Genomic DNA, 26,979 nt, shown 5'->3' with positions numbered 1-26,979 from the left:
CATGGAGAGCTGCAATGCAGCCCAGACCCTCAGGGTGGGATGTGACCATCCAGGTGAAGGTCCAGCTGTGACCTCAGATGAAATTTCTGACCAATGTATGGAAGGTCCACCAGAAAGCACAAAGCCATGGTGTTGGCTCTGGGGACCTGGAGCTGTGCTGGCAACTTATGGGCACACATATGTTAGCACGTTGCCAGAAGTGTGTCCAAACCAAATTCTTCTTGGGACGTGTTGTCTTTACGTCTACTAATCTTTTCCTTTTTGGATGGTCAGTAACAGGTCCATGCTTTGTGTGGCAATTTGACTGAGTTATGACTTCTGTATGTCATCACATGGCTGAGGTGGAAGATGCCTAAAGAAAACTAGGCAAAGGTTTTTTAATATTTAATCGAGACACACCTTTTATCTTTAATGAAGTATACAATTTCTGGAAGAACATGTAGCCTGTATAATGACAAAGTGAATAAATTTTATGTTTTAAAATAAGCATCTTTGTAAACTGTGGTCTTCCTAAAAGAACTGTAATGAATAATGAATAAATGTGATGGCAACCAGTTAAAACCAGCTTTGAGCTGGTGTGAAGTAAAATGCTATAAAGCTTTTAATCAAAGTTTCTGAGGGAGTTTTCATGAAAAATAGAGGCATTTGGACAATTTCCCCAAGAAACAGAGAGCATGACGTCTGAAGCACCTTATCCTCATGAATCAACAGGAGGGACAAGAATTGTTAACATGCAGCAAAGGATGTTAATGCTCCTTTATGCCCTGTCCTTCCATCCTCTCCACGTAGGAATACATCAGAGAAGGCTGGATATGGTGCTGTAGCTGTGTTTAGGGCACTGGGTGGGGAAAAAACCCGTTCCTCTTTCCCTGAGACAGCAGGGAGCGGAACCACTGTAATTGCCATGGCCAGCATCACCTGGGGCCTCCACCCACACCCTCTGCCCAGGGCTCGGGGCAGTATTTAAGCTCAGCCCTGGGTCTTCAACAATTTTTAGAGTTGTGCTTGGTCCTGGTTTTCAGCTTTCCTGGCTTGAATTTGGCCCTTGGTTTCCTCCAGGCCATTGATGGGTGCTGTGGGACAATGCCCTGCGGGTGAGGCTATTGCCTATCCTGCATTGTGGCTGCTTTCAGCTCCCAGTTTGCCCTCCCTTATGGAGTAACTGGTTCTTGCTGCTCCCTGAGCCATGTTACGTTATGCAAACAGCATGAATAACTCTTAATGCAAAGCAAACCCCTCTAGAGTCCAAGCTGAGGATAAAACAAGTTGTTATGAAAGGTAAGTGTTATGAAGAACTCCTCCACCACTGCCTTTTTCTGTGGCTGTCTCGAGAAAAATGACCCCTGCTCAGCTACATGCTCTTGGCGGATTTTATTTTGCTCTGTATTACGTAACCACAATGTAGACGCTTACATCCGAGTGAAAACCAGTTCGGATTATTGGTATAACAGTATAGTGGGCATGCTTAGGTCATGATTTCTATAGCCATCTAAAAGAAATCATGCTAGGAGTATTTATCTTTTATTTTAGCTTCAAAAAAACCTCCAATGTCTGGATTAACTCAGATGCAGCCATGTGCAAGTTAACACTAAGTGACAGATGACCCCCCTCTTCTCTCTGTGGAGACCTGGCATCCCAGCTCGTATCGCTCAAGGTCTCTAACAGGTTGCAGTCAGTTGTCTCTGCTTTGGAGAGCATGAGATTCTGCAGCATCCCTCAGTGGTACCTTCTCAGCTATGCAGTTGTCTTGGGGAAGAGCTGGTGGGAGGAAATACCACTTCCAACAGCCCCATGACAAGAAAATAGGGGAAAAAAAAAATACTTCTCCCTTGCTAGTTACATTAGATCATGCTAAACTCCTTGCCAATAGGGAGAAATACCACTCCCAGCTGTTGCTGCTTCTCCTCCTAAAGCAGATGTGAGATGCAGGTCAGATGAAGTCCATTTCTCTCTCATAGAGCAAATTGGGGTGAGTTAGAAGCCTTGCAGTTGTAGGAAGCAAGGCATAGGATGAGATCCACCCGGGTGGCTGAGAGCACTGCTATGCTGCTGGGTACAGGCAGAGACAAACTGGAGCTTTCAGTCCCCAGGGATGAAAATGCCTGGGAGTTCAGCAGGAAAACATCCCAGCTGCTCAGGTGGAAGTCCCCACCAGGTCTGGAGGCAAAGCAGCAGAGGTTTTTCAGTACAGACCCAGCTATGCTGTCTTCAGGCTGTGATGTTCTGGTCACTCAATGATTTAGCATCTTCCCGATGCTAGATCACAGCACTTATTGCTCTCCTTCCCCGGCAGGTCAGTGGTCTCTGCTTCTGCTCCCTTAATTTCCATGGCACATCCCCCTAGAAGCAAATGAGATTTTTTTTTATTTTTTTTTTACCCTTCTAGTTAGCCCAAAGTGAGGTGTAGGGGGTGTTTTTGGATATACCTCCCCAAAAGTCCCCAGTCCTCCTTGAACTTGCCTCTGGAGAAATCACTGCTTGAATCAGTGCAACTTCTTAAGAAGCTAAGCTTAAGAGGGAAATTCGTTATGAGATTATTTTTACCACCTCCTATGATATTACATAATTTCACAGAAAGAAAAAAAAAAAAACCCAAAAAACCAAAACCGAGAGATGACAAGGAAATGGTTATCAGAGGCCCATAATGACAGGATGTTTGGTAACACTGAGTCTCTGCAGATTTTAAACCACGCTTAAAATTTGCTGTACCTGCTTCTGTAAATATATGTGGTTCCTTACTCCTCTAGACAGCTGACATAGGACTATTTAAAAAGGGAAGCAGCAGGCATTTTATCAACTGTTTGGGGTCAGTTTGGTCAGCAGGCAACTCCCCAAAATGTTATTTGCGGTTGCTTTTCTAAGTGCATCCTTGACCTCCTTGTTCCTGAAGCTGTAGATCAGAGGGTTGAGCATAGGGACGACCAGGGTATAAAACACGGCGGTGACTTTCTCCATCTCCAGCGAGTACTTGGAGCCCGGCTGCATGTGGCTCAGCCCCGCGGGCACGTAGAGCAAGGTAACAGTCAGGAGGTGGGAGGCACAGGTGGAGAAGGCTTTGTGCCTTCCTTTGACAGACCTAATCCTCAGGATGGAGACGAGGATGTACATGTATGAGATGAGGATGATGAAGAGCACAGACATGGAAATGGTCCCGTTGAAGGCTACAAGCAAAACCTCATTGAGGTGGTCATCAGAGCAGGTGAGTTTCAGCAGAGGGTTAGTGTCACAGAAGTAATGGTTGATGACGTTGGGTCCACAAAAAGGCAATGGCAGCAAGCAAGACGTTTGGATTAGTGAGTTCAAAATCCCCCCAATGTATGACCCGGCCACCAGCTGAACGCAGACCCTCTTGGGCATAGAAATAGTGTAAAGCAGCGGGTTGCAAATGGCTACGTAGCGGTCGTATGCCATCACAGCCAGCAAGAGCACCTCTGTGGTCACAAACACAAGGAAAAAGAAATGCTGGACAAAGCAGGCAGAGTAAGAAATGGTTTTCTTTTCCACCAAAAAACCAATGAGCAGCTTTGGCGAAAAGATGGAGGAGTAGCAAAGATCGATGACAGACAGATTGCAGAGGAAGAAGTACATGGCAGTGTGCAGCTGGGGGTTTGTCTTGATCAATGTGATCAGCCCAAGATTGCCCATCAGGGTGATGAGATAAATCATTAAGAACATCATGAAGAGAGGAGTCTGCAGCTTAGGCTCACTTGTCAGTCCTAGGAGGATGAACTCGGTCACGGTGGTGTGATTGCCTTGAGCCATAGTACCGTACCTCATAGCAGCGTGCCTGCTGGCAGGAGGAGAAAGAGAAATAGGAAGGAGCAATGGCATGGCTTGCATATGATGCTGATGTCAGCAAGTACTTTATTAGACTCTTTATTAAAACTACAAAGCTTTGATACTTGGGATGATAACATCTAACTGTGCTTAGGTTCTCTGCAAATCCTCACAGGCAGAGCAACTCTTTCAGAAATTGCATTCTGTCCTTACTCTCTTTAATCATGAGACTAAATTAAAAAAATTAGGTTTTTGCTTTTAAATAAAACCAACCCCAATATTGAACGATTTCAAAACTGGAGAAGGGGTGAAGAATTTGCAAACTTCATCTCATTTCATTAGGAGGCAGAAAAGGGGCAATGTATTTCATTTTCCCCATGAGAAGACTGAACACAAGTGAGTCATGACAACCCCAGGAAGCCCCGAATCCCCCGGGCCCTCTTGGATCAGCTTTGCTGGATCCCCGGCTGCCCACACCAACTCCGCAGTGAGCTGCCAGAGACTCACTCGGCAGCCTGGGACAGAAACTCCTCTGCTAGATGGCAAGAATAGGCTGAGCTGCCACATTTCTGCTGATAATTTTGGTCATGTTCCAGCACAGAGGGAAATATGCCCCCCCACCAGTGCGGCAAATCACAGTGAGACAGGATTTTATTACATTTAATTTTTGTATCTGCTCCAGCTCACCTTTTAGTTATGTGTTTTTCTCCACTCAAGGTAGGGAAGGATGGCATTTTCAGGCTGCTCTTCATAATTGTGAGACTAAGAAATGAATTGTATATAATGTGTTATGTATGTAATAGAAAGCTGTTTCCTGTATTCATGGCAATCCAGGAGGTGAGGAGGGAGGGGAAAAAAAAATTGCTTATCGGAAAGCTCCATGAAGCAGAAAGAAAACTGGTGCCTTCATTTTCAAACCACACAACACCTTGCACACAGGATTTTTTTTCTAATCAAGCCCCTCCAGTGCCAGTTACTCACTCTTTCTAGCAGAGGACAGCAGGTGTGAGGATTCCTTCATGTGCCTGAAAGACTAGTTTCTGGTATAAATAGTGGTTCTGGTATTAATTAACAATAATATCAGTGTGATAAACAGCAGTGGAAATCTTTGTTTAGAACAGAAAATGTAAGAGAACTACCACACCACACCCCCACCCCCCATCCCCCCAACCAGCTGGTAGTGAAAAATAACATCAACTACAAGCCAGGGAGAGAGGATAAACTATTTCTCTGCAGTATTGACACCAAAAGCTCAGGTGTCTCCTGATTTTCAAAGACACTTGTAATACCTTTTGTAAAGGCCCGGTTGGGACATACTGAAATAGAGTGTGCTGCTGTTTCTCTTGCAGCACGCTGTCCTGGCGTGTGGAAGGATGCCGTGGGCGATGCCTGGCAGTTTTGCTCACACACCAGGCATCAGTGAATGTGTTACTTAATTTTCATTCTTGGGTTTAGCGGTTCCCATCAGGGTGGCTGTCTCACATTTGAGATATATCGCTGCACTCCACTTCTCTGGTACAAACCCAGATTCTTGTGTCTCTGTAACAGAGTTTTCACTTTACAAATATTTATGAGGTTCAAACATACCAGAAATAGCTGGTAGGATATTTCTAGGTTTTGGCTGCAGCTGCTTTTCCCTTCCACTAAAAGAACTTTTTTTGAGAATACTTGAAGATCCTTATAAACAAAAACCTGTAACAGATCCACCCAACCCTCCTGCTGGGACCAAGCTCTCATCTTCTGCAGATGAGGAATAATACTGCAGCATGGGGAGAAGCAGAAGGTTGCTCTAAGCTCTGCAGCATGTTTTTATTCATCCTAGAGAAAAATCTTGAAGATTTCCTCAGGGGCTGAGACCTGCGTAACATGCCTTTCTGTGCTGCTGCATAGCACAGTCCTGCTCTTGTCTTCCAGCTGTCTTCCCTATTCAGTTTCTGTATGTTCAGGGCAGAAGAGCAGCTTTTCAAATGTTTTCTCTGAGGTTTTTCACAATAAGATGGTGACACATACTTAGCAAGCCTGAAGATAATGCTTTGAAATTCAGACATATGGAGAATAAACAGTTCAGGTATATTCTGCTAATGAGCTTTTGTCCTGAATCAGTAAACTTGCAAGCTTGAGTGCTGTGGGGTTTAATCTTACTCCACATTTGAAGCCTGTGCCTACAGTCCTGCTTTCCTGCCTAATACCGCATTCTTACCCAGCATCCAGATGCATCTTTCCATGATTTGCAGACAATACGTGTCCCTCGTCCTAAGGCAGAAAGAAGAAACGTGAGCTGTGTTCCTCCATTCTTCGAATTCCTCTGATCCTACAGGAGGGAAGCAGCAGTTTGCAGATGTGACGCTCAGAAGTGAGACTGAGTAACACAGCAGCTCCGTCAGCAAGAACCAAGGGTGCGTGGCACAGGCCTTTTGACCGGAGCGGGTGATGGCACTGTCCCTAAGGAGCTTGTGCAGGGGGACAGCTTCTGGGTTTACTCACTTCTTTCACCCTCATCAATAAAATCCCTGAAGTTAAGTCTTACCTGAGCAAAGAGCTTCATGCCAGCCACAGAGGGGATTGTTAGAAACTCTCAGAAGAGTCTGGAAGAAGTTTGGGCTTGGGTCCTGCCCACCCCCAGCTAACCGTGCAAGGCTCATTAACCTTTTTTTGCTCAGTGCTGATGTGGAGGCGGGGGAAGTTTTCATCTGTGCTGAGCCACAGGTGGGAAAGAAGCCATAGGAGTGTGCTAAATAATGTTTAATGGGATGCTGGGGTTTGGAATTTATTCTCCTGTTTGGACTGTGCAAGTTTAGAGCTTCACATAAACTCTACAGTTTAAGGTAGTTGAAAGCGCGAGTGCCAAAAGCAAAGTCTAATGTGCACATAAATCGCTTTCTCTCTCTGCATGTTTAACAGTTTTTATGGCTCTGAGTTAGAAAAACCCTGATTTCTCAAGCTGATCGCTTCTGCGCCTGGAGATCACCATTGCAGCTGCATCCTATGCAGAACACCCCAAGGAAAGCCACGGAGGCAGAGGAGATGTGCTTCCAACCCAAAGGTACAAAGCGTAATGCGTACTTCAGTGTAAGAGCACAAACCAAGTGTATAAACACCAGACTGTATTTCTGTAATCAGGGTAATCAAGCTTATGATTTTACCTGAGGTTCATTAGAGAAATTATATTCATTTAAAGGTCTCTGTATGCATCCCTTGAGAAAACGGTAGGCAGCAAACTTTACCATTGTGTTCCTCTAAGTAAATTAAAGGTATGTGAAAAGGCAGTTAAACTTTTCTAAGAATGTTTCATCATTCTGGTTTTATTCCTTGAACTATTCTTGGCATTGTAATAACGTGATACATAATTATGTGATGAACTAAACGCTGTTCAGGTCAGCAAGAAGCGGGCAGGATGAGGGACTCTGCAACCAGTTATGGAGACCAGGGTCAGGTTGAAGACAGCAAGCCTGCAATTTCTCTTTCCTGCTGTTTAGTTTACTTCCTTGCTATAAGCATTTTTCTGAAGCTTACTTCCAAATATTATTATTTTTTTAATCATCTTTCATTCCCTTGCCACAAAACCATTTCACTGTACCTTTCCACATGGTCACAATGAAGGTATTAAGAAAAAATAGGAGCATTTAATTAAGAAGCTCCTGTTAGGAAAAATTAAGGATTGAAACATTTAAGAGAACACACAATCCCAGTTCTTTGTCTTTACTGCATTTTGAAATGAAGTGACATAATTAAGGAATGAAATCCAGGTAGATAAAATGTCTGAACCACTATGACTACCAGGTGAGTATCAGTTAAGGGTAACAGATCTCAGCAACACCACAGGAAAACACATTTCAATCAATTTTCACTGATAGCTTTCTACATATACTTATCATTTGAAATGTGTTTATTATCTTCATCATTTAAAACTCATATAGTAGTCTACTTGTGTACTGTAATACTGTACAGCCTACTACATATCCTACAATACACAACATAGCCTACTATATATCATATCTATTGTCTCAGTAGTATGGCCTACTATGTATTATAAGTGTAGGGATAACTTACCCTGGTGACCAAGTAAATCTGGATGGAAGGTAACGGGGGTGGAGGGCACATGGGAGGAGGAAGGCAGGAGAGGAAGAGGAAGGATGGAGGAAGCAGGATGTGGCAGACACTAAAATAATCCCAGAAGAGCCAGGCTTTCAAACTAACCTGCCCAGCAAGGCTGTCCCTTAAAGCCTCCTGGGAAAACTACACTAAGAACTTGGACTGGGCTCCACTTCTCCATTAGAAAAGAAAAACCAGTGAGAGGCTGTTTAGAAGTTGCTTAAACTGTCTGAGCAGGTTTTTCCAGCTGAAAGAAAAAAGCTTGTCACTGAGCCACAAGAGGTAACAAGGATTCAGGGTTGGAAGCACAAATAATTGCAGATAGAAGCCTTATTAAATACATAACTATGCAGAATAGGTCATAAAACATCACCCCTTGTGTTGATTTTAAAATCTCATTTTTCCCTGCAGCACTTTTCTGGCTTTCTGGGTGCAGATTCTGCAAGTAACATGGTGGGAGAAGTGGCAGCTGCATTGACACTTGTGGAGAGCAGAGCTGTCCATCCCAAGGCACACCGGCTAGAGCTGCCCTTGTTTGAAGCACTAAGGCTTCCTCTTGCCAAAATATCTCCAGCTTGGAGCTTGGAATTACAGTTAAGCAGAGACCCTGTGAAAACCACCAGATCAGAGAAGCAGACATGTAAATTTTGGGTGCTCTGCTCCAGGTGCCCCTTCCCACACGCACAGCAAGTTGCAACCAGGCAGGACATCCAACTCAGGAAGCTCCCTGCACAGCACTCACTGCTGCCGTTTACACTAAGTTTAAGAAAATTTCTGAGATGGCTTAAAAATCAGGATTATTTTAGCAATGTTCATGGAATTCCACATAAAACAAGCCCAGCTTCTTATTTTATAACTTGGCAGAGTTGACCCACATATCTTCAATGTCTACAAAGCATCCAAAAGCCACTGTTAACATCAGAATTAAAACTTGAATTTTCTGTATTCAGGCCTGTGCTTGATTTGTTGGCTGTTGTCACTAAGAGGTTTCCCTCTAAGAACTGGTATTTTCTTCACCTGTGCAGCCCTCAGCAACAAGGCTTAAGCCATCCCTCCAGAGAATGAGAAACATTGTATTTGTGTATAAATTTTATTCTGAAAACAAAACCCAGCACATAGCTTTGACAAGTAAGAGGAAAAGACTATGCAAAATACAGAATAAAATAAAATAAAAAAAAAAAGAGGCACTATCTTTTTTCTTCTTAGTCTAGGACCTGTCTCTGTGTGTACAACATGGAAGGATGCCTCATGAAATCAGGGAGTGAACAGGATTCCATTCTAGGTCTATTGACATTTTTCTTTTTAAACACAAAACAGAACCTAGCAGCAAAATTCAGGCTTGGAGATCTGCAGTCTGAGCTCAGCTTGTCCTCAGTTTATGCACTATGAGCAGGCCAGAACTTTGCTGGAATTGGGATTACAACTTTTTTTTTTTTTTTTTTTAAACAAAGAAAAGCAACTGCAATAAGAGAAGGAAAAACCATTACCGAACCCTCGTTCAAGGGAAGTTTACCTCATTATTTCAAGTCTTCTTCCCAACTCCAGCGTGCCATCCATTCACATCTCCCCAGTTTTTCCTTCGGCCTCTGCTGCTTGCACCTCCCTCTTTTTGGATGGATTGTGTCAGGCAGAAATCTCTCTTTATTATTTGTACCCAGTTCTCGGTCGCTAGCTGTTCAACTTTTTATTTCTTAAATCAGCGAGGGTGTTTGTGACCAGTGCCTCCCTTTAACTCCACAGCCCAGGTATCACCTCCTGTTGTCTCCTCATCAAAAGTCTCAAACCAATGAACGCTGCTGCTGAATACAACTCCCTGGTTCCTCACCCCTCCAACCCCCCCACGCTGCGGTGGTTTCAGCTCTCTCCTAGCCTCATATGTTACTACTGCTGCGCAGGAAGACACTTATTCGATTCACTAATCTAGCCTTGTTGGGAAGCACTTTAGCAGCATCCTTCCTAGCACTAACACGCAGGACAGAAAGACGACCGTTTGTTATTAGCCTAAAATTCCTGGTTGAGCACAAAACCCCATCACAGGGGTTTGTGGTGGGACAGCCTGGCTATTTTCCCTTTTTGGTCTTTGCAGTTGCAGCGTTGTTGGTCTTGGCTTTCTTCTTTGCTGACCCCTTGGTCTCTGGCTCTTTGCGCTTGGCTGACGTGATAGAGCCCGTCACCTTGAAGAAGTCGTCCAGCCGGCCCTGCGTGCTGCCCTGCCGGCTTTTGCTCAGCCTCTTGACCCCATTGCGGATCCGCTCCTCATTGAACTGCTTCTCCCCACACATGAACTGGACGAGCTGCTCTTCATTCGGCTCGGTCCACTTCAGCTCAACAGAGTCGGGGTTGACCACATCAGGCTCTAGAAAAAGCTTCTGGGCCTCTTTGTGCAACCAGTTCTCAGGCAGAGGGTACTTCTTGGTGTCTATCTGCTGAATGATCTTCTCAATGGTTTTATGCTCCTTGATGAGCTCAACAGCACGCTTGGGCCCAATGCCACGGATGCTCTCGCAGTAGTCACAGCCCAGGAGGATACACAGATCCACAAACTGTTCCCAGGTCAGGTCTAGATCCTGCAGAATACGGTTCAGGTGAAACTCCTGGATGGGCAGCTTCTTTGTCTCGCTGGCAGTAAGGTGCCGCATCAGGACAGGACTGCCGAAGGTCAGGCAATCCATATCTTCTGTGGCAGCTGCGTAGACCTTCCCAGCCTTCACCAAGGTAGCACAGCTGGCTTCAGCCTCCCCCGGTGCCTCCACATAGGGGATGCCCATCAGTGTTAGTAACTTCTTGCACTCATCATTGTGCTGCTGGGTCACCTTGACCAGCCTCTTGCTGTATTTCTCAATGTTGGTCTCCTCTCCAGCCTCCTGAGCCTCCTGCAGGTGTTTCTCGGCCTCAGCCCGGCGCTCGGTCCGCTTTGCCAGCTCCCCCGATTTCAGCTGCGGGGGTTTGCCGTCAAAGACGTAAACTGGCTTGATGCCGTTCTCCACCATGCGGATGGTCCGGTAGAACATGCCCATCAAGTGGCTTGTGGTCTCGCCCTCCTCGTTCTGAAGGACTTCAGCTCCCTGCCGCACAGCGATCAGGAACTGGTAGATGCTCATGGAAGCATCTATAGCGACCTTCCGGCCAAAGTAAGACTTGATGTCATTCTCCCGGATGGCGCCAGGAGCCACATCGGCAATAAGCTTGGCCAGGCCATGGATTCCCATCCTGGGGAACGGAAAAGGGGATGTTGGGATCAGCCTCTGCACACGCATGGTGCTGGGGGTTAACAGCTGGGCTGTGGGGGCAGCATACCCCCTAAGCAGGGGTGACCAAAGGGAGGTGGCTGCTTCCCTTGCAAACCATTACCCCATGGGCTGCAGCCTCCGCTGGCTGCCGTTACCACGCTTCCATCCTCAGCCTCCCTCAGCCCACCATTATTGCCCTACTCACCATTACACCCCCACCATACCATTATCCCCACTTCTGACCTCAGCCTCTCCCAGCCCAGCCCACCATTATAACCATCCAGGTCCCATTATCCCCCCCCCGTTCTCATCTCCCTGTTTCCTGGCTCCACCATTACCCCCCTACCCACTATTACTTCTGGCCGCAGCCTCCCCAGGTCTGCCATTAACCCTTCCTCCTCCCCCAGCACGCCATTACCTCCCCCTCCTTCCATTATCAACCTCTTCCCAAGTTGGTCTCGCCGGGCATGCCCTTCCTACCCCCCCTCCTCAGAGCCTGCCATCATCCTTCTTTCTAATCACAGCCTCACCATCACCCCCTCTTTCCGCTGTGGCTTCTCCTGGCCCGCAGACACCCACCCCAGGCCAGCCTCAGCAGCCATTATCTCCCCCCCCCCCCCCCGGCCCACCTCAGCCTGTCCCAGCCGCTATTATCACCCCCAGGCCTGCCTCAGTCTCTCTGGCCGCCATTATCAACCCCCAAGCCCGCCTCAGCTTGCCCAAGCCTCCATTACCCGCCCCCCCCCAGGCCCGCCTCAGCCTCTCTGGCCGCCATTATCCCCACCTTCTCACCTCAGCCTTCCCCAGCTGCCATTATCAGCCCCCAGGCCCGCCTCAGCCTCTCTGGCCGCCATTATCCCCCCTCCAGGCCCGCCTCAGCTTGCCGCAGTCGCCATTATCTCCCTCCCAGGCTCGCCTCAGCCGCCATTATCCCCCCCCCCCCCCCCAGGCCCACCTCAGCCTGCTCCAGCCGCCATTATCCCCCTCCCTAGACCCGCCTCAGCCTCTCTGGCCGCCATTATCTCCCCCCTAGACCCGCCTCAGCCTCCCGGGCCGCCATTACCCCTCAGCTCGATCCCGCCACCGCTCCCGCGCTCCGCCGCAATGCCCGCCGGGAGCTCGGCGGAGCCAATAGCGAGCGGCTCCCGCTCGCTCCGCCCCACCTATCCCGGCATCCCCCCTCGCTCTCTCCTTCCGCTTCCGGCGGGAGCGGAGCGGGGAGCCGAGGCGACGTGTCGGAGCGGAGCGGGAGCCGGGCGCCATGGTGAGGGGCCGGGGCCGCCGTCGCCGTGAGGGGTCGGGAGCCGGTCCCGGCCCAGCCCCGTCCCCCAGCGGTGTCCTTACCCTTCTACCGTCTCCCCGCAGGAGCTGGAGGCGATGAGCAGATACACCAGCCCGGTGAACCCGGCCGTTTTCCCGCACCTCACCGTGGTGCTGCTGGCCATCGGCATGTTCTTCACCGCCTGGTTCTTCGTGTATCCTCGGGCTGGGGGTCGGGGGACAGGGGAGTGGGGTGGGGGGTTCCCTCACCTTGCTCTGCCTCCGTTATCGCCTTAAGCCCCGGGCTGCAGCTACGAGGTGACTTCTACCAAGTACACGAGGGATATCTACAAGGAGCTGTTGATCTCGCTGGTGGCTTCGCTCTTCATGGGCTTCGGCGTCCTCTTCCTGCTGCTGTGGGTCGGTATTTACGTCTGAGGCCCGGGCGGAGGAGCACCGGTACCGCCTTGTCGATCCCTATGGCTGTAAGCTCCCTGAGGTCGCAACTCTGCCTGTGTCTGGGTTGGGGGGGGGTGTCCTGGAAATGTAGCCCTGTCACCCCCAGTCTTTACAAAACCTACTTTTCTTCATGGGCAGAGTTAGGAGGTGCAAAAGGCTGTGCCCCCATCCTGGCAGCAGCCTTTGGGCTGAAGCATGGCAGCTGCTGCCAGCTGCAAAGCATCTGTTTGGTAACATAGCTGGAGAGGGCTTCTGTGCCCATCCATTAACTGCAGGCAGAACTGGCCTTCATCCCTGTTTGAGGCAGTAAGGAATCTTGCACGCTGGGTATTGTCCTGCGCTCTGGGGCTTTAGTAGCAGTAGAGTCTGGCCCTGGGGAATGCTGTCTCACCGACCTCCTTCATCTCTCATTTGGTTCTAGGTGGGAAGCCCTGCAGAAAGTCTTTTTGTATTTCTTTTATACTTCAACAACAAAGCTTGTGTCACGTGTGGGCTGTGCTTTTGTTGAGTGACTTCTGCCAGCCCAACAAACCAAACCTGAATAAAACTGGCTCTGTGACGCACCTGCCTTTGGACTCACAGTTTGTCTTTTAGGTGCCTTTTTTTTTAACCTGGCTTTTCCAAACCACTTTGATATTGGCACAAGACCCAAGGCCATGTGCCTTGGGATGGGCCTAGTGTTTATCATAGGCTTCCAGAGCTGTGTATGCCCTGAGGGGTTTCAGTGCCACCTAGTGCCACTAGACTCTAGAATATAAATGCTTCCTTCTTCTTTCTAAGCCTGCTTTTATATCCCTCAACCTTTATATCCCCTCACCCCCTTTCTGGAAGGCTATGCCCATTCTTATCCTGAGCCAGCAGCTTTGTGGCTCAGCAGCACAGAGGAGAGGGGCAGGGACTGCTCTGAGCTGCTTCGCTTACCATCAGCAGCACATGCTGGGGACCTCCTGCGCTAGAAATGGAGCTGATAGAAATGCCCAGTCCTGCTCTTCAGCCAGGTTCCGTGCTCCTGAGGCATGCGGATGGCGGCTGTGGCCGGGTTCATGTACCATTTGGCCTGGGTGAAACGGTGCTTGCGGAACGGTCTCTGGCCAGGGTTCCGAGATAACGCGCTGATGTGGCTTCTCAGGTGCAAAGCAAGAATGCTGCTTGGCTGGTGGGCACCGCAGCAGGTGACACAAGCTGTGTTTGTGGGAAATGAGGTTTTGGGAGGAATGGTTGAGAAGTACAGGACAGAATAATCTCGTAGCTGGATGTGCCCTTTGGTTAAGTAGTGAATTGCCTATAAAAGAGGAGTTTGTTTATGGCATGTGTAACTATTTTTATAGGTAGCTTTGAATTTGTAGCCCAGCTTTCAAAGCAATTAGATTTCAAAATCAGAAATTCAACAGGTAGCTTACAGATTTAAAGCCCTAATTTCCTGTTTGGGAAGGAAGCTTTCCCTTTGCGGATGCCTCTGGATCTGGCTCTGACCTCTGAGCCGTGAGCAACAAGCTCTTTTTTTATACCTGTTCAAAAGCACGCTATGTAGCAGTGAGCAGCCACAGGCTGGGGCTGTTCTGACCCTGACCGGACCCTGTATGGGCATGTCTGGAAACTCCCGCTGATTAATGACATGGGGGTTCCTCCATCTTTTGGGAAGCAGTTTTATAGCTACTGAACTGAAAGACTGTTATTTCACAGCAAGGGAGGAATGCGCCAGGAGCCGTCCTTGGATACAAAGCAGTATTTATATATTTATTTATATGGGCATATTTACCTCCAGCATAAAACAAAGTCTAAATAAGCCAAACAAAAAAGTGGGGAATCCGGAGACTCAGCACTCAAATTCAGCAAAATATAAATATAAATCAGAAAGAAAGGAGGGAAACCACGCTTGTTCCCCACAAATAAAAACCGATAATCAATAATACCTGCTAAGAATGCAACTCTACAGACTTGCTGGCAATATACAGTGATTAAAGCTGTGACAGCAACATTTAAACCAAACAAATTAGTGCTTTACTTTTTTCTTAATTCTTGCAGTGGTGGCATAGTCTCTATTTACAGGCTTTAAGCTCTAACAGTAGGACAGAATGTTTGTGAATTTGCTTTTGAAACAAACTCTGAAACAGCCAAACTTTGGCAAGTGGCCTCCTTTCCACACTTGTCTTCCCTCCTGCCAAGAATGTCTAGAGAGATGAAGCGTCTCGTTTCCAGCGGAAGGAGAGGGTTTTCCCCAAGCTGTACGGCTGGAGACATCGGCTCAGAGCTCCCTCCGTCTCATGCAGGGAAAGGCCTGATTGTTAACTCTCTTGTTACTGATTGGGGATGGGGAACATATCTTCAGTTAGGGCAGAGACACCTTGGGGGGAGTCTACACAAACAGCTGTTTCTGTGGGCTTGGAAGCAATCCTGTGACCCTTTAATAATTACAAAACCCTTTTGAGCTGGATTCTGCCTTGCTGTTCAGTGGCTGGTGGATCTGGCATACGCTTTGTGATACACTTTAAGACAAAAGATACTATTATTTGCGACATAAGATGCTAAAAACTGCATTCTGAATCCCTCTCCTCTTTTGATACCAGGGATTGCTGTCAGCCCGCTGCTGCTCTGCTGTGAAACAGCTGTACGTGGGTAGGGCCGGCCTTTGCACTTTAGGTGTTGCCTCATCTCCGTTCTTAAGCTAACTGGCCACTGTCTTTGAGGCACGCAGCATTTTACGCACGTGTGGGAAACCATGGTTCCCTCATGCAGTCCTGTCAGCAGAAAAAGGCACTAGAGATGTTCCTGTAGCCCTTAGGCACTTGGTTTGCCAGGGGCCCTTGTAAACCCCATGGCTAAGCGTCACAGGGACACCTGAGAGACTCCATCTCCTCTTGGGCCACTGCTGCTAGCATGTTTCTAGTGATTGATTGATTCCTCCCCTCCAGGAGTGGCTTTCCCTGCAGTGGGGTGAGATGGACTCGTGGGTCTCGGCAGACCTTGGCCAGGACCACCAGCGAGGGGGTGGATTGGTGGTGGTGATTGCAGGCAGTGCTTTCAGCTCTGGCCCTCACAACACCGCTCGTTACCTCTTCAGGGGCTAAACGAGCACACAGGCATCTAGCCCAGCTTGACAATACAAGGGAAAACGGCAGGGCTGAGAAGGCTGCCTCTCAGCTGAGCAGATATGGAAGAGCATGTGGCATCACTCACCTGAATAAGGACTTGCCAGACTGGACCACTGATTGCCAAGTGGAGAATAAAAGCTGCCAAGAAAGTAACTTCCCAGTTTAAGGCCAAGCAAAAAAGCTCAGGGCAGGCAGAGGGAAGAGTGCTGAGCAGCCTCGCTGGAGAGCTACATCGGAGGGTTTCCTTCCGAGTTGCAGGGAGAAACAGAGAATCCTGCTGAGCATGGAGCTGACCTGCTTGTGCGTAGCACAAGAGACCTCTGATTTTCCCGCTGAGCTCCCCAAAATCTGGTAGTCCCCCAGCTTCACTCCTGCTTGGCTGCCTGGCATTGCCTGCTCGCCTACTGGTTCCTGCCTGCCCAGGCTTCAGTGCATTTTAGTAACTGGAGAGCATCACCAACGTATAGTTAAGTGTTTGCTGCCTGTAGGCATACAGTAAGGTTGAAGACCTGACCTCAAAACTGCCCTACAAAGAGTGAGCCTTGCCTGGCAGAGATGCCAACTCCTAGCGATGTCGCAGGGAATTACAGGGCTGTGGCTGCTTTGCTGGGACAAGCTCAGAAATAAGTTCTGAGGAGATAAAACTGCTCCCCAGACTGTGGGGAGAAGGCCACGTAGGGTCCCACGAGATGTGCACAGGAACCACCTATATCTGGATAAAAAAATGTCTTTGCAGCTTGTTTCTCTGGAGCAGCGGAGCCAGCCACGCACTCCGCAGTGCTGGTAACAACACGGCCTGAAGCTGGCAAAGGGAGGGATCGCTGCATCCATCTCCACTGAAGGCAACAAAACGCAGCAGCCAGAGCCTGATGCAGTTTCCCAAAACCAGTTTGGTTCGAATTGCCTACGTCCAGTGGTGGGGCGGCAAGGCGTGCTCTTCTCTGAAGCCAGCTTTAGCGTGTGCTTCAGAACTGGTGAGTGGCGTTTCCCCCTCACTGCCCTTCCCCAGCAGTGGCTGCTCTTTCCTTAAGAGAAATGCATCTCAGACACAAGAACCTGGCGGTGGCTCAGCCTCCAGGAACGCAGATGTCTCCTTTTTAGCAAGAGGTGCTGGAGCAGGACGGGGAGGAGGATGGCGCGCTGGTCAGTCAGTCTGACATGTCCCAGCACCGCTGTAGCAGTCAAGCTTTAATGTGGAGCTTAGCAGTGGCCCCCTTTGGTTTCCTATTCGAGACACACGTAGCTCAATAGGGACAGAATTAAGAGACCCATTTTTATACGGCTTAAAAAAAAAAAAAAAATAAAATTCAGTAGTTTAGCAAGTTAAGAACTTGTAACAGTAAAATACCCAAAATACACTCAACATAACTGCTTTCCAAGAAGAGTGACAGCAAGGGCCCACAGTCGCTGCCATTCCCCGCTTTGTGGGAGAGGATCTGCCTCTTCAGTGCCTGGCAGAGGTCCGTTAGCCAGGGGGTGCAGCGAAGCCACGTCACACGTCCCCAGCGACTCAGCCTTGCTCTGCAGGGCGTACCGGGCTTTGCCAGTGGTCTCACTTCTGCACATCTGGGCAGAGGTGTCCATGTTGACTTGAGAGCTGACCAGGCAGCTCCACACACACTGCGAGAGGCCGCAAGCTGCTGCCAAATGAAAAAAAAAACCAAACAGGTCCCATGACACTTAACGCAGGTGACTCACGGTAATTTTTCTCCCATGGGTTGATGGCAAGTGTCCCCACGCATGGTTTGGCCTGGGCACAGCCTCAGCAGCATCTTTAGTGGGGTTCTTGAGTTTATCCATCCAGACCTGGATACGGTGAAAGTTAAAGAGTACAGCGAGGAGGGGGACAGGCAGGGTAAATGTTGAAGCTGCACCTTCTCTTGTCCACAGAGGACAGTCCGTTTGCGGGTCGTGGGGTCTCTGGGGTGGTCTGTGGAGTGGGGCTGCGGGGGATGGCCCTGGGCCAACTAGAAGGAACAGCAGCTCCAGTGTACGACTTCCAGTACGTCCAGGCACAGCCTTCCTTTCCAGGCCAAACTCCAGCGTTTCGCTCTTGGAAAGGGCTCCAGTGTCGAGCAATTCCAGTGTTGTGAAGAACTGACGTGGCACATCTGAGACCTCGGGGCCAGTACAGGATGGAGCTCCCATCCGCACTCTGGGATGTGGCAGACCCGTCCACGTTCAGTTCAGTGTAATGCTTTCAAATCCAGTGTTGCAAGGGGAGGGAGAAGCGACGGAGGACACAAGCGTCCCCATAAGGGAAGGAGAGAGATGGTCGGGGTGGCGTGGGATAGTGGGAGTCGGTGTGAGGTGAGCCCAGGAGGTACCACAGGGCCGGTTGTGTTCCTGTGGCTTAGGTCCTATGTTCTGCGTGTGCTGTGCTTCAGTGCCTGCGTCACCAGCCACAACCAAACCAGCTCCACGCCCCATGCGGGAGATGGGGGTAAGGTGGGGCTGGGGGCTAGTGGAGGAGGGTGTACAGGAGTCTCCCCAGTGTCACCAGTCCCCCTCCTCTCTCCAACCAGAGGGCACTGGTGCTGCCAGGACTCACTCACAGAGCCAGTAGAACTGAAAATAATAGTCAGTGAAAAGGTGTCCCATCTGCTCGGGAGCAGTGCTGCAGTTGGCTCGGCCCTGTGAGAGAGCGAGAAAAAGAGCTTACAGAGAGGGGTAGGACGCATACTACGAGGGGGGAATTGTGTCTGAATTACGTGCTGGGGCAGAGAAAAATCATCCCCCCACTACCCATGTAACTGTGGAAGGCAGCGGCCACGATGGAGAGGACTGTGGAAGGCTCTCAGCACAACGTGGCTGCTAAACCTGCCACGGTCCCAATGCTCTTCCGCCGCTCAGCCCTGGACAAGAGGAAGGACAAAGCAGCTGCTGGTACTCACAGGCTGTGCTACTCTGAAGCGGTAGGTAAACTCCCGGAAAGACATCATCACAAGAGGCCAACGGTGCGTTGTTTCCTGGGGAAGAAAGTAGAATAGCTGGGATGAGATCGGGGCTGAGCATCAGGGGATGTTCTCCCAGCCAGACTGGCAAGGAGCCACACAACCCTGCGCTGTCGAGTGGAGGAGCAACCTCTCCAAGGTCAGCAATCGAGCTGGACCGAGAGGGGCAAGGAGGCACTCGAGGGTAAGAAGGGTCTGAGGCAGGCTCCGGACATGGGTCGGGTGGGATGATTTCATGTGAGTGACCACATGTATCAGGTTTACAGACACCTCCCTGTTGGGGTTGCAGGGATGTCTGAGGGTCGTTGACATTAGCCAGTGCAGAGTACGGCTATGTTCAAGCACGAATTCCCTTGAGCAACTCCTGTGCTGCCCGTCCCAGGCAGCTGTAAGTCCCTTCTGGAGCGATCAGCGTTGTGCTGGGGTGACGCAAGGCGTGAGGATTTTGTGAGCCGTACCCTCCCTCCCTACCTGTGCGTCTGTCACATCAGTGGAGCTGTTCCTGCTCGCGGCATCCTGGCAGGGGTCACTGGAGACGAGGCCACAAAGGAAGATGGACACAGCGGAGGAGGAGCTGGGGAGACAAGACACAGTAAGACCCTGCTGTCCCTTCCCCAGCTCAGGCAGGAGACACTGTGGCCACACGGCACAGCGTCCAGCTGACTTCAGGGGTACCGAAACACCTGAGAGACGAGCCCTGTCCACTCACTTCATCTCCAGGGTCAGGTTGGTGTTCACTGCTGTGAGCTGGTTGACCGGGATGCGGTAGGTGAAGTTTCCAGCCCTAGGGACACAGAGAGAGCGTTGGACCTCATCACAGCATTTCAAGGCAGCTGTGAGATGGCCAGGACAGGACCCAAAGTCTCTGTTGGACCGAGACTTCAGAAGGGAGGGCTTCCCAGGCTAGTTCCCAAGGATGAGCTCATCACCAAATACAATCTTCCTGCACTCTGAGCGAAGGACTTGGAGCCCCAGCTCCTCTGCCCAAGGAGCAGCATGGACTGCCTTGTGGTGATGGCAGAAAACGGCCCAAGGCTCCAGGAGCTGCTCATCTGCTGCTTCCCCCGGAGCTCCCACAGTGCTGCTGCCACCAAAGTGCTGGCAGCCAGCCTCGCCTCACTCACCTGCATGCGTCGGCGGCTGCGCAGTACTGGGACTGGATGGCCATATTGATCTCCACGATCCGGATGGAGTGCAGCACTGGGCTTGGCCCTGCAGGTGGGAGAACTGACTATTTAGGAACAGCAAAAGGATGGCAGCTGGGTTACCCTGAGCGAGAAGGGCTGGAAGGGATGCCTGGCACTGAGACCACCTTTCCTCATCACCCTGTCATCAGAGAGGGGGTCAGATTGCTGCAAGACTGCGCTAACACCATGTCCAGGCACGGAGAGCCAGGAGAAGTGGTGCCCCAGACTATGCCAATGGCTGGTCATCGACACTCCTTTCTCTCTGCTGCCAGCATGACTGAATCTGTGCATTTCTTCCACTAGATCTCATTTAGAAATGGCCGAGCAAGCTGAGATGGGGGTAAGACCGGAGATGCTGGTACAGCAGCCTCAGGAGGGAACTAGCAACGGGCTAATATGGCCAGAAAGTGTAGGGCAGCATGGGGGAGGAAGGGCAGGGCTGGAGGTTGAACCTGGCTGCGCTGGGAGAGCCAGGGGCAAACAAGCTGCAGGACGGGGACACAGCGAGAACTGCAGGGGACGGATGAGACCCAGTTGGTTGAGGATACCCCAGGAGAGAACCCAGGATCCCGGTGCCGCTGCAGGGAGGGAAGAAGATAGGGTCCACCTACCATCTGTGCCGGGATCCTCCGTGCGGGGCCACTCGCTCACCGGCTGCTTGATGCTGCGCTGCTGCCGGGCCTGCCCCAGCGGGGAGTTGCTGCGGGAGAGCGAGAGGTTGGAGATGTACTTGGATTTGCCCTGGATGTGGGTGAAGGGGGAGGAGGGGCTGGCATTGGGGCTGCCGAAGCTCTGAGACCTGTCAGGTGTCTTTGGCCACTTGGCGTAGGAGGTCGCTTTCCCGGTGATGCCCCTGGATTTGGCTTTGATATTTGTCACTGGCAGGAGTGAGGTCTGACTTTGGTCTGTGAAGAAAAGGGAGAGAAAGGTTATGCTGAGGCAGGGAGAGGCTGGCAGCACTCCGGACCTCTGGGACCGCTGCAGAGAGGACAGCTACGAGTTCTGGGTTTGTCTTGTCCCCATGTCACCTCCTGTATTACCCCACTGGGAGCAGCTGAGGCTTCCCAGCTGCTGTGCCTGAAGGGGCTGGAGGGATCCTCGCAGCAAAGGGAAGCTAGAGCAGGCTGTGGGCACAAAGAGGGGGCACAGCCCTGCGCTCAGGTAGGGCACAGTGTTTAAGGCAAGATTAAGGCATGACTCCAGGGGTGTCACGGCTCTGCAGCGACTGCCCGGGGTGCTGTTCCTCCTGCAACAGCGACGATGACGGAGCAAGCGAGCTTGTAAAAGCCCAGCTTGGGCAGCCAAGAGGCAGCACACCTCCTGGCCTGTCAGAACCCTGCTCAAAGCAAACAGAGGAATGAGGTCAGACTGCAAGGTACGGCTGCTCGGGCACGCTGGCCAGCCTGGCGTAGCCTCTCGTGACTTCGTGCTGGCAAAGCAGGCAGCTCCAAAGTCTTTCCAGCCCCCACTTACCCCTGGCAGCATGATCATGGATGTCTGAACCATGCCACATGGGCAGCAAAGGCTGTTCACAGCCTGGCAGACCTGCTTTGCCCCGCAGCTGCCTGCTGGAGCAGCTCTCAACCTGGGCAGTGGGTGCGGAGGAAACCAGGCACATTTTGAAGGGCAGGCTGCACGTCCTTTTCATAACGTGCAGAGGTAAGACACAAGGTGAGCCGGGGCTGGGGATACGAGGTGACGCAATGGCGAGACAGACCTCGGTGTTGTTCCAGCACCTCGTGGGTGCCTGGGCTGGTACTCACCTGTCCGGTTAGTGGCATGAGTGGGGCTGGTCTCAGAGAGGGCAACAGAGGAGACGTTGGTGGGAGCAGCAGAGCAGCACGTGGAGAAACACGGCGGGCTGAAGCAGGCTAGCACGCTGTGACCAGGTAAGCCGGAGAATAAGTCATGTGTGTCCTCTGTGACTGCAGGGCAAACAGCAGGGACATGTGGAGTAAGTCAAGGGGAGAGGCATCTAAGAGGAGCGGCATCAAGCACCCCTGGCATCCCTTCCACAAAACCAGAGCCCTCGGACCTCCCAGCATAAAGACAGCACAGTGCCAGCAAGCCCCTGGCACGGAGGAGCAGCCGCGTTCATCACCCTGCACCACAACCCATCGTCGCGTGCGTCTGCCGGGCCCCCTGCCCCGCTGCGACCTACCCTGGTGCGTGGGGGTCCTGCCGCTGGCTCCGTCCGACGCAGCTGTGGATCGCACCATCTGCGTTTTATCAAAGTTCTGGCTTGACCTGAAATGCAGGAAAATACGGTGAAAACCTCTACCACAGGGTACAACAGTGTCACTTGTACGTGAAGAGAGAAGCGGCTGTAGCAGTGAGTGGAGTGATGGGACCAGGTACACGAAGCAAGAGCAGATGTGGAGAGCGCAAGGGCGAGGAGGAGCAGAGACTAGAGTGATCTGGGAAAGGCAAGGCAGGAGAGAGGCACGCAAGCCGTGAAGACAGCAAGGAGAGCTAGGAAATGCCACAGCAGATCGTGTGGCAGTCCCACGTCTGGCAGGGATGAGTCCCAGCTGGTTCAGAGGACACCAGCCATGCTCCCTTGATGCTCACTGTGGAACAGGGTGTACTCAGTGGACTTGATTTCCAACAGTGATCTCTGGGGTGGATTTATGTGCTCGGGTCTTAACACGTTAGTCTATAAGGGGCTCCAAGCATTCACCATTCCCTAAGGGAGGTGCCCCTTATCTCTCGGACACAGACTGTTCCTCACCTTGTTTGTTAGAAATATGAACAATCCCACCCAGATTCATCCCACGTAATTTCAGTTATTTCACTGAAGCTACTAAGATCTGAGCTGAGGACACCACAGGCATCTCGCGAGGGTAAGGCAGATGTGAAAGCGGAGGAACTGCTCCCTGGTGCTGTTTTATTCCCCTGTCTGCACAGGAGCCCGGAGCAACACCGCTTCTGGGCACCAGCTACCGCCTACAGAGATGTGGGATAAACCAAGGCTCTTGCCTTCATGCACTGTAGCTGTCCACTGAGCAGAAATTTTTACTGAGTTCCTAACAAAGATGTTCAAGATTTTACCTGTCCAGACCCTGCCCAGGCATAGGAGCAGTTCAGTTTTATCCATCCCACATTTTGCTTGTCCCATACCCCTGTCTTGCCTGTCCCCTTAGCATTGCTCAAAGTTTCTCAAAGATAAACGGAGCTTTCATTCATTTAGAGAAATCAAAATACCACTTTGTCACCCGCACAACTTAACGTATTTCTTTTTCTGGTGAAAGGAGACACAACGCCACTCTCCTGGAGGGAATGTGGGCACCAGCCTCTGGAGCTAACCTTCATCCCAGCCAAAAACCTACCCCTGTCCCTCATGTTCCTCCACTGCCTCGTCAACACTTACCATGCGTGGCTTTATCTTGCATTCCACAAGCAATTACTTTTTAATAGCTTCCTGTGAAACACTCTGATGTGGAGTTCTTAAAAGAATAAATTAATTGTGCCTTCCACCGCTCTTTATGCAGTGTTTTGTTCAAAGGGTGCTGATAAACAGGTAGGGCCTGGTTTCCTTTTAAGGGAATTATTTTGCAGCAGCCCTGCAGATCCCATTAACTGAGGTGCTTTACACGTCTGTACCTAATGAGTGACTCAGCCAGCCTTCCCTGTGTCAGTACCTTTCCAAACATTCCCAGGGGTGATGGCTCATAAAAAGAAATAATTTAGGGTTTTCTTCTGTCCCTCTTTTGCACAGTAAGCTGTCCTGTACTTGAGAGTGACCCTCCACAATAAAGCTACTGGCATATGAAGAGAGGGTAGGAACATCTCTTTGGCTAATTCTTCAAAGTCTTCATTCTTTTTACATACTCCCTCCACTCCTTTCAGACTGTCTGCTCCTGCTCTACCTGTAGTATGTAATTTCTTTATTTAGCCTTTGATTACTTGGTTCTTCAATCTCCTCATCCTAATTTCCCCTTCCTGATGGGCTCCATAATCCTTCCTCCTGGCATCCCACTTGCTGAGGTATATTCATATCTCTTCCTTTGCTTTCAATTTTGCTTAAGATTCTTGGTCTTCTGTGGTGCAGATGGAAGAAAGAAGAGGAATTGAGAGAAGGGATGCAGCAATTAAATAACAGTATAATGAAACAGTAACATACCGTGGACATAGAGCGACCGGGACCCCAGGACCCCTGTGCCGAAAGAGGGCCAGGAGACAGGCAGTGGGCACAGCAAAAGAGCTACAGGGCAGTGAAGGGAGACGGGAAGAAAAGGCAGGTCGGTAGAAGATGAGGAGGACAGGGGGGAATGAAAGATGATATGGAAGATAATGGAAATGAAAAGACAAGAATGGGAAAATAAAAGACAAAGTGGAAAGAAAATGGGTTGGATGAGAGATGTAACCAGAACAGGAGGGAGAGAAATAGGACAGGGAGAAGAGAGAGAGAAAAAGAGACTCATTATCTGGTAATGCGAGCTCCCAAAGGAGTCCAGTGTGCCAAAACTGAATGCCTAGCACAGGCTGCCCGTGTGCACGCTTGCCGGGTTCAGGCTGTTCCCTCAATGCTCTCTCCACACTAAGGACACTGTCTGCAGAGGAAAACTCTTGCCTAGTACAGACTGGTCTAGCCCCACTGCAATCAGTGGGATGATTCTGTTTTAGTGCAGCTGAAGAGGCATCCAAAGAACATTCAGACTGGCCACGAGTGGATATGTGAGGAGCCAAACAACAGGGTATTTTCTTTTTCTTCTCTGTTCCTCACTTCTTGCTCCAGATAATTTAACTGACATCAGACTTGGATGTGAGGATGCATTTGGTTGGCTTTACAGCTTGACTCACTGGAACTGTCTTCAATAACCCCACAGTGGCTGCTTTTTGCATTTCTGACTCCCCCGGGGTCACCACGTGCCTCCCACAAAGCCCAGAAGTACCTACCCGTCGATATCCACAAGGTCCTCTTCACTGCGCAAGCTCAGCACGTAGAGTGTGGACATGGACACCACGCTGGAAAGAAAGAGAGAGGTACAGGCTGAGGACGGGCACGGGGCAAGGGACGTGTCACAGTACTGATCTGCTTCCAAGGGATTTCAGCCCATGAAAGAAGCCGTAGGTCCACAGCCCCTCACTACACACCCCACAGAGGGCATGGGCCAAACCCATGAGCTGGAGCGAGACAGCGGAGGAGCGGCAGCCTGGGCGTGCGGTCTCACCTGAATGCCATGATGATGACCAGGGCAATGATGGTGCCCTGCAGGAAGCGCTGGCTGATGCACGCCTGTTCTGGGACAACCGACGGTGACTGCAAGAGAAAAAACCCAAGATCAGCTCAGGACTCCTTACTGCTCTGGCCTCGCACCGATCTCACCCAGCCCATCCCAAGCTCTCTTCCAGTTCCCCTGCAAGCCCTGAATCCCCTCAGTGCAGAAGACATAAACGTCTTCGTTAGGCATGGACAAAAAGGAAGGAGAGATCATGGAAATGGGAGCAGACAGCGTCACTCCCTCTGCAGCATGTGTAAGAAAACACATGAGGACCATGCAGACGACTGTTCCCAGAGAGGCCACCTTCCCCTGCACAGCGTTGCTCCTTCCGGAGCAGTCTCTTACCTTGCTAGCTACTTTGTGGGGCCTCTTTTTGTGGGGCATGCTTCCCGCACGGCTGAACTGGCTTCCTGTTTGGCTGCAAGGAGAAAGGAAGAATGGAGCTGAGCTGTGCAGGGACAGCACTCGGAGCAATTCCCAGGCAAAAACGTGATTCTCTGCTGGGGGAGAAATCTCTGTGGCATGACAGTCACAACCCCTTGTCACTTCATCTGCTTGGGGGTAGGTGCAGTGCTGGTCCTTTGCCCAGAGAGCCTGAATTCTGCCCCCAAACCTGCATAAGCTGACCAGGGTCAGGATGATGATTTTGGAAGCATGAGAAACTCTTTGCCCTGAGAAAGTCACTCACTCGCTCTAGGGAAACGTGGAGATAATTTTGTACTGGGATTTTTGGGCTGGTCTAAGAGCAGGCTGTTGGTATGTGTATGCCAGACCTGTCTCACCAATCTCAGCTCCTTGAATCTACCCCAGGCCAAATGACAACTGCCAACACCCCACCGCTCCTTCCCATCTCCCCTTTCCCAAACCAAGCTGTCCCTCAGGGCTGCCTGGGCTCAAAAGAAGACATCCCTTCTGGCTCCCATGCCCTCAGTATGCCCATACCTGAATGCCCCAGAGCTCACGGTTGACTTCATGCTGTCCAGCCGCTTGAGCTTGGCCAGCTTGTGACTCCACCTCTCCAGCTCATCGATGCGGGTCTCCAGGTTGTCTGTCAGCTTGCACAGCTCCTTCACGGCTCCCACATTCTCCATGAAGATGCGCTCCTGCCAGGGAACAGGTTGGCAGTCTGAGTGGCCTGGCATGTGGAGGCATTCCTGCTCCCGTGGATCTGGCCACCCTGAGTGCTCTCCCATGCCCTGCCACAGGGGAAAGGCTACACAAGACCCAGCTCTGGGGGTAGGGAATCATCCAACACGGCGCATCTAGATCTCTACACCCCTGGACAGGAGAACAAGAGATACCCCCTTCAAACCCAATCAAAACAATAAATGTTGGTGCAGGATCCCTGAGGTGTCCTGCTGGTGCTAATCCAACGAGTCCTCCTCAGTCACAAAGGACAGACACAAAGTCCCCATCTTCATCAGGAGCCCTTGGTCAAATCACGTAAGCAATGCTCTCCATCTACGCCTTCTCTGCCCCTCGCTCTACAGTGCAAGCTGCTGGAGTTATTCGGCAGCATTATCTAACAGACAGTTGATCAAGACCAATGAAGAGCCCAAATCCAGAAGCCTCTGGAGAGCAACCTTCCTCCTGCAGCCCCTCTGGTAAAGGCAGGGTGTTCCAGCACAAGCATCTCCCTCTGGCACAACTGCAGCCACATCCCAGGTACTGCTGCCGGCACTGTGGTATCGCCCCTGCCCCTT

General features: G+C 50.7%; 4 protein-coding genes across 5 annotated transcripts in view; 1 reads left to right on the top strand and 3 right to left on the bottom strand.

Moving 5' to 3' along the window:
• Positions 1 to 2,354: 2,354 nt before the first annotated feature.
• Positions 2,355 to 4,515, bottom strand: LOC142040473 (olfactory receptor 5J3-like). The gene is made up of 2 exons (XM_075048445.1): positions 4,465 to 4,515; positions 2,355 to 3,790 (listed from the first exon to the last, which is right to left on the bottom strand). The coding sequence occupies exons 1-2, from the start codon at positions 4,509 to 4,511 to the stop codon at positions 2,794 to 2,796; spliced, it is 1,044 nt and encodes a 347-aa protein (XP_074904546.1). The 5' UTR covers positions 4,512 to 4,515; the 3' UTR covers positions 2,355 to 2,793.
• Positions 4,516 to 8,947: 4,432 nt separating this feature from the next.
• FEN1 (flap structure-specific endonuclease 1) lies at positions 8,948 to 12,218 on the bottom strand. The gene is made up of 2 exons (XM_075048434.1): positions 12,163 to 12,218; positions 8,948 to 11,079 (listed from the first exon to the last, which is right to left on the bottom strand). The coding sequence occupies exon 2, from the start codon at positions 11,076 to 11,078 to the stop codon at positions 9,930 to 9,932; it is 1,149 nt and encodes a 382-aa protein (XP_074904535.1). The 5' UTR covers position 11,079; positions 12,163 to 12,218; the 3' UTR covers positions 8,948 to 9,929.
• A 20-nt stretch (positions 12,219 to 12,238) lies between these two features.
• On the top strand, positions 12,239 to 13,386 carry TMEM258 (transmembrane protein 258). Its single transcript, XM_075048480.1, has 4 exons — positions 12,239 to 12,363; positions 12,465 to 12,574; positions 12,671 to 12,844; positions 13,240 to 13,386. Exons 1-3 carry the CDS (start codon positions 12,361 to 12,363, stop codon positions 12,795 to 12,797), a joined length of 240 nt encoding a protein of 79 aa, XP_074904581.1. The 5' UTR covers positions 12,239 to 12,360; the 3' UTR covers positions 12,798 to 12,844; positions 13,240 to 13,386.
• A 3,546-nt stretch (positions 13,387 to 16,932) lies between these two features.
• MYRF (myelin regulatory factor) overlaps positions 16,933 to 26,979 on the bottom strand; it is an 83,871-nt gene continuing 73,824 nt past the window's right edge. The window contains exons 16-28 of one of the 2 annotated variants that reach the window (XM_075048381.1): positions 26,219 to 26,379; positions 25,622 to 25,694; positions 25,226 to 25,314; positions 24,951 to 25,019; positions 22,213 to 22,298; positions 21,815 to 21,976; positions 20,851 to 20,956; positions 20,663 to 20,751; positions 19,989 to 20,076; positions 19,574 to 19,648; positions 19,336 to 19,438; positions 18,805 to 18,879; positions 16,933 to 18,544 (exon numbers count right to left, since the gene is read on the bottom strand). In XM_075048381.1, coding sequence (XP_074904482.1) covers positions 18,458 to 18,544; positions 18,805 to 18,879; positions 19,336 to 19,438; positions 19,574 to 19,648; positions 19,989 to 20,076; positions 20,663 to 20,751; positions 20,851 to 20,956; positions 21,815 to 21,976; positions 22,213 to 22,298; positions 24,951 to 25,019; positions 25,226 to 25,314; positions 25,622 to 25,694; positions 26,219 to 26,379 — 1,263 coding nt within the window. In that variant the 3' untranslated portion in view covers positions 16,933 to 18,457. Of the gene's footprint in view, positions 18,545 to 18,804; positions 18,880 to 19,335; positions 19,439 to 19,573; positions 19,649 to 19,988; positions 20,077 to 20,662; positions 20,957 to 21,814; positions 21,977 to 22,212; positions 22,299 to 24,950; positions 25,020 to 25,225; positions 25,315 to 25,621; positions 25,695 to 26,218; positions 26,380 to 26,979 lie in introns of both variants that reach the window. The other variant, XM_075048380.1, reaches the window with a different exon arrangement.

The sequence above is a fragment of the Buteo buteo genome, chromosome 16 (assembly GCF_964188355.1).
Source record: "Buteo buteo chromosome 16, bButBut1.hap1.1, whole genome shotgun sequence".
Classification (NCBI taxonomy): Eukaryota; Metazoa; Chordata; class Aves; order Accipitriformes; family Accipitridae; genus Buteo; species Buteo buteo.
This window is presented reverse-complemented; position numbering and strand designations above follow the sequence as displayed.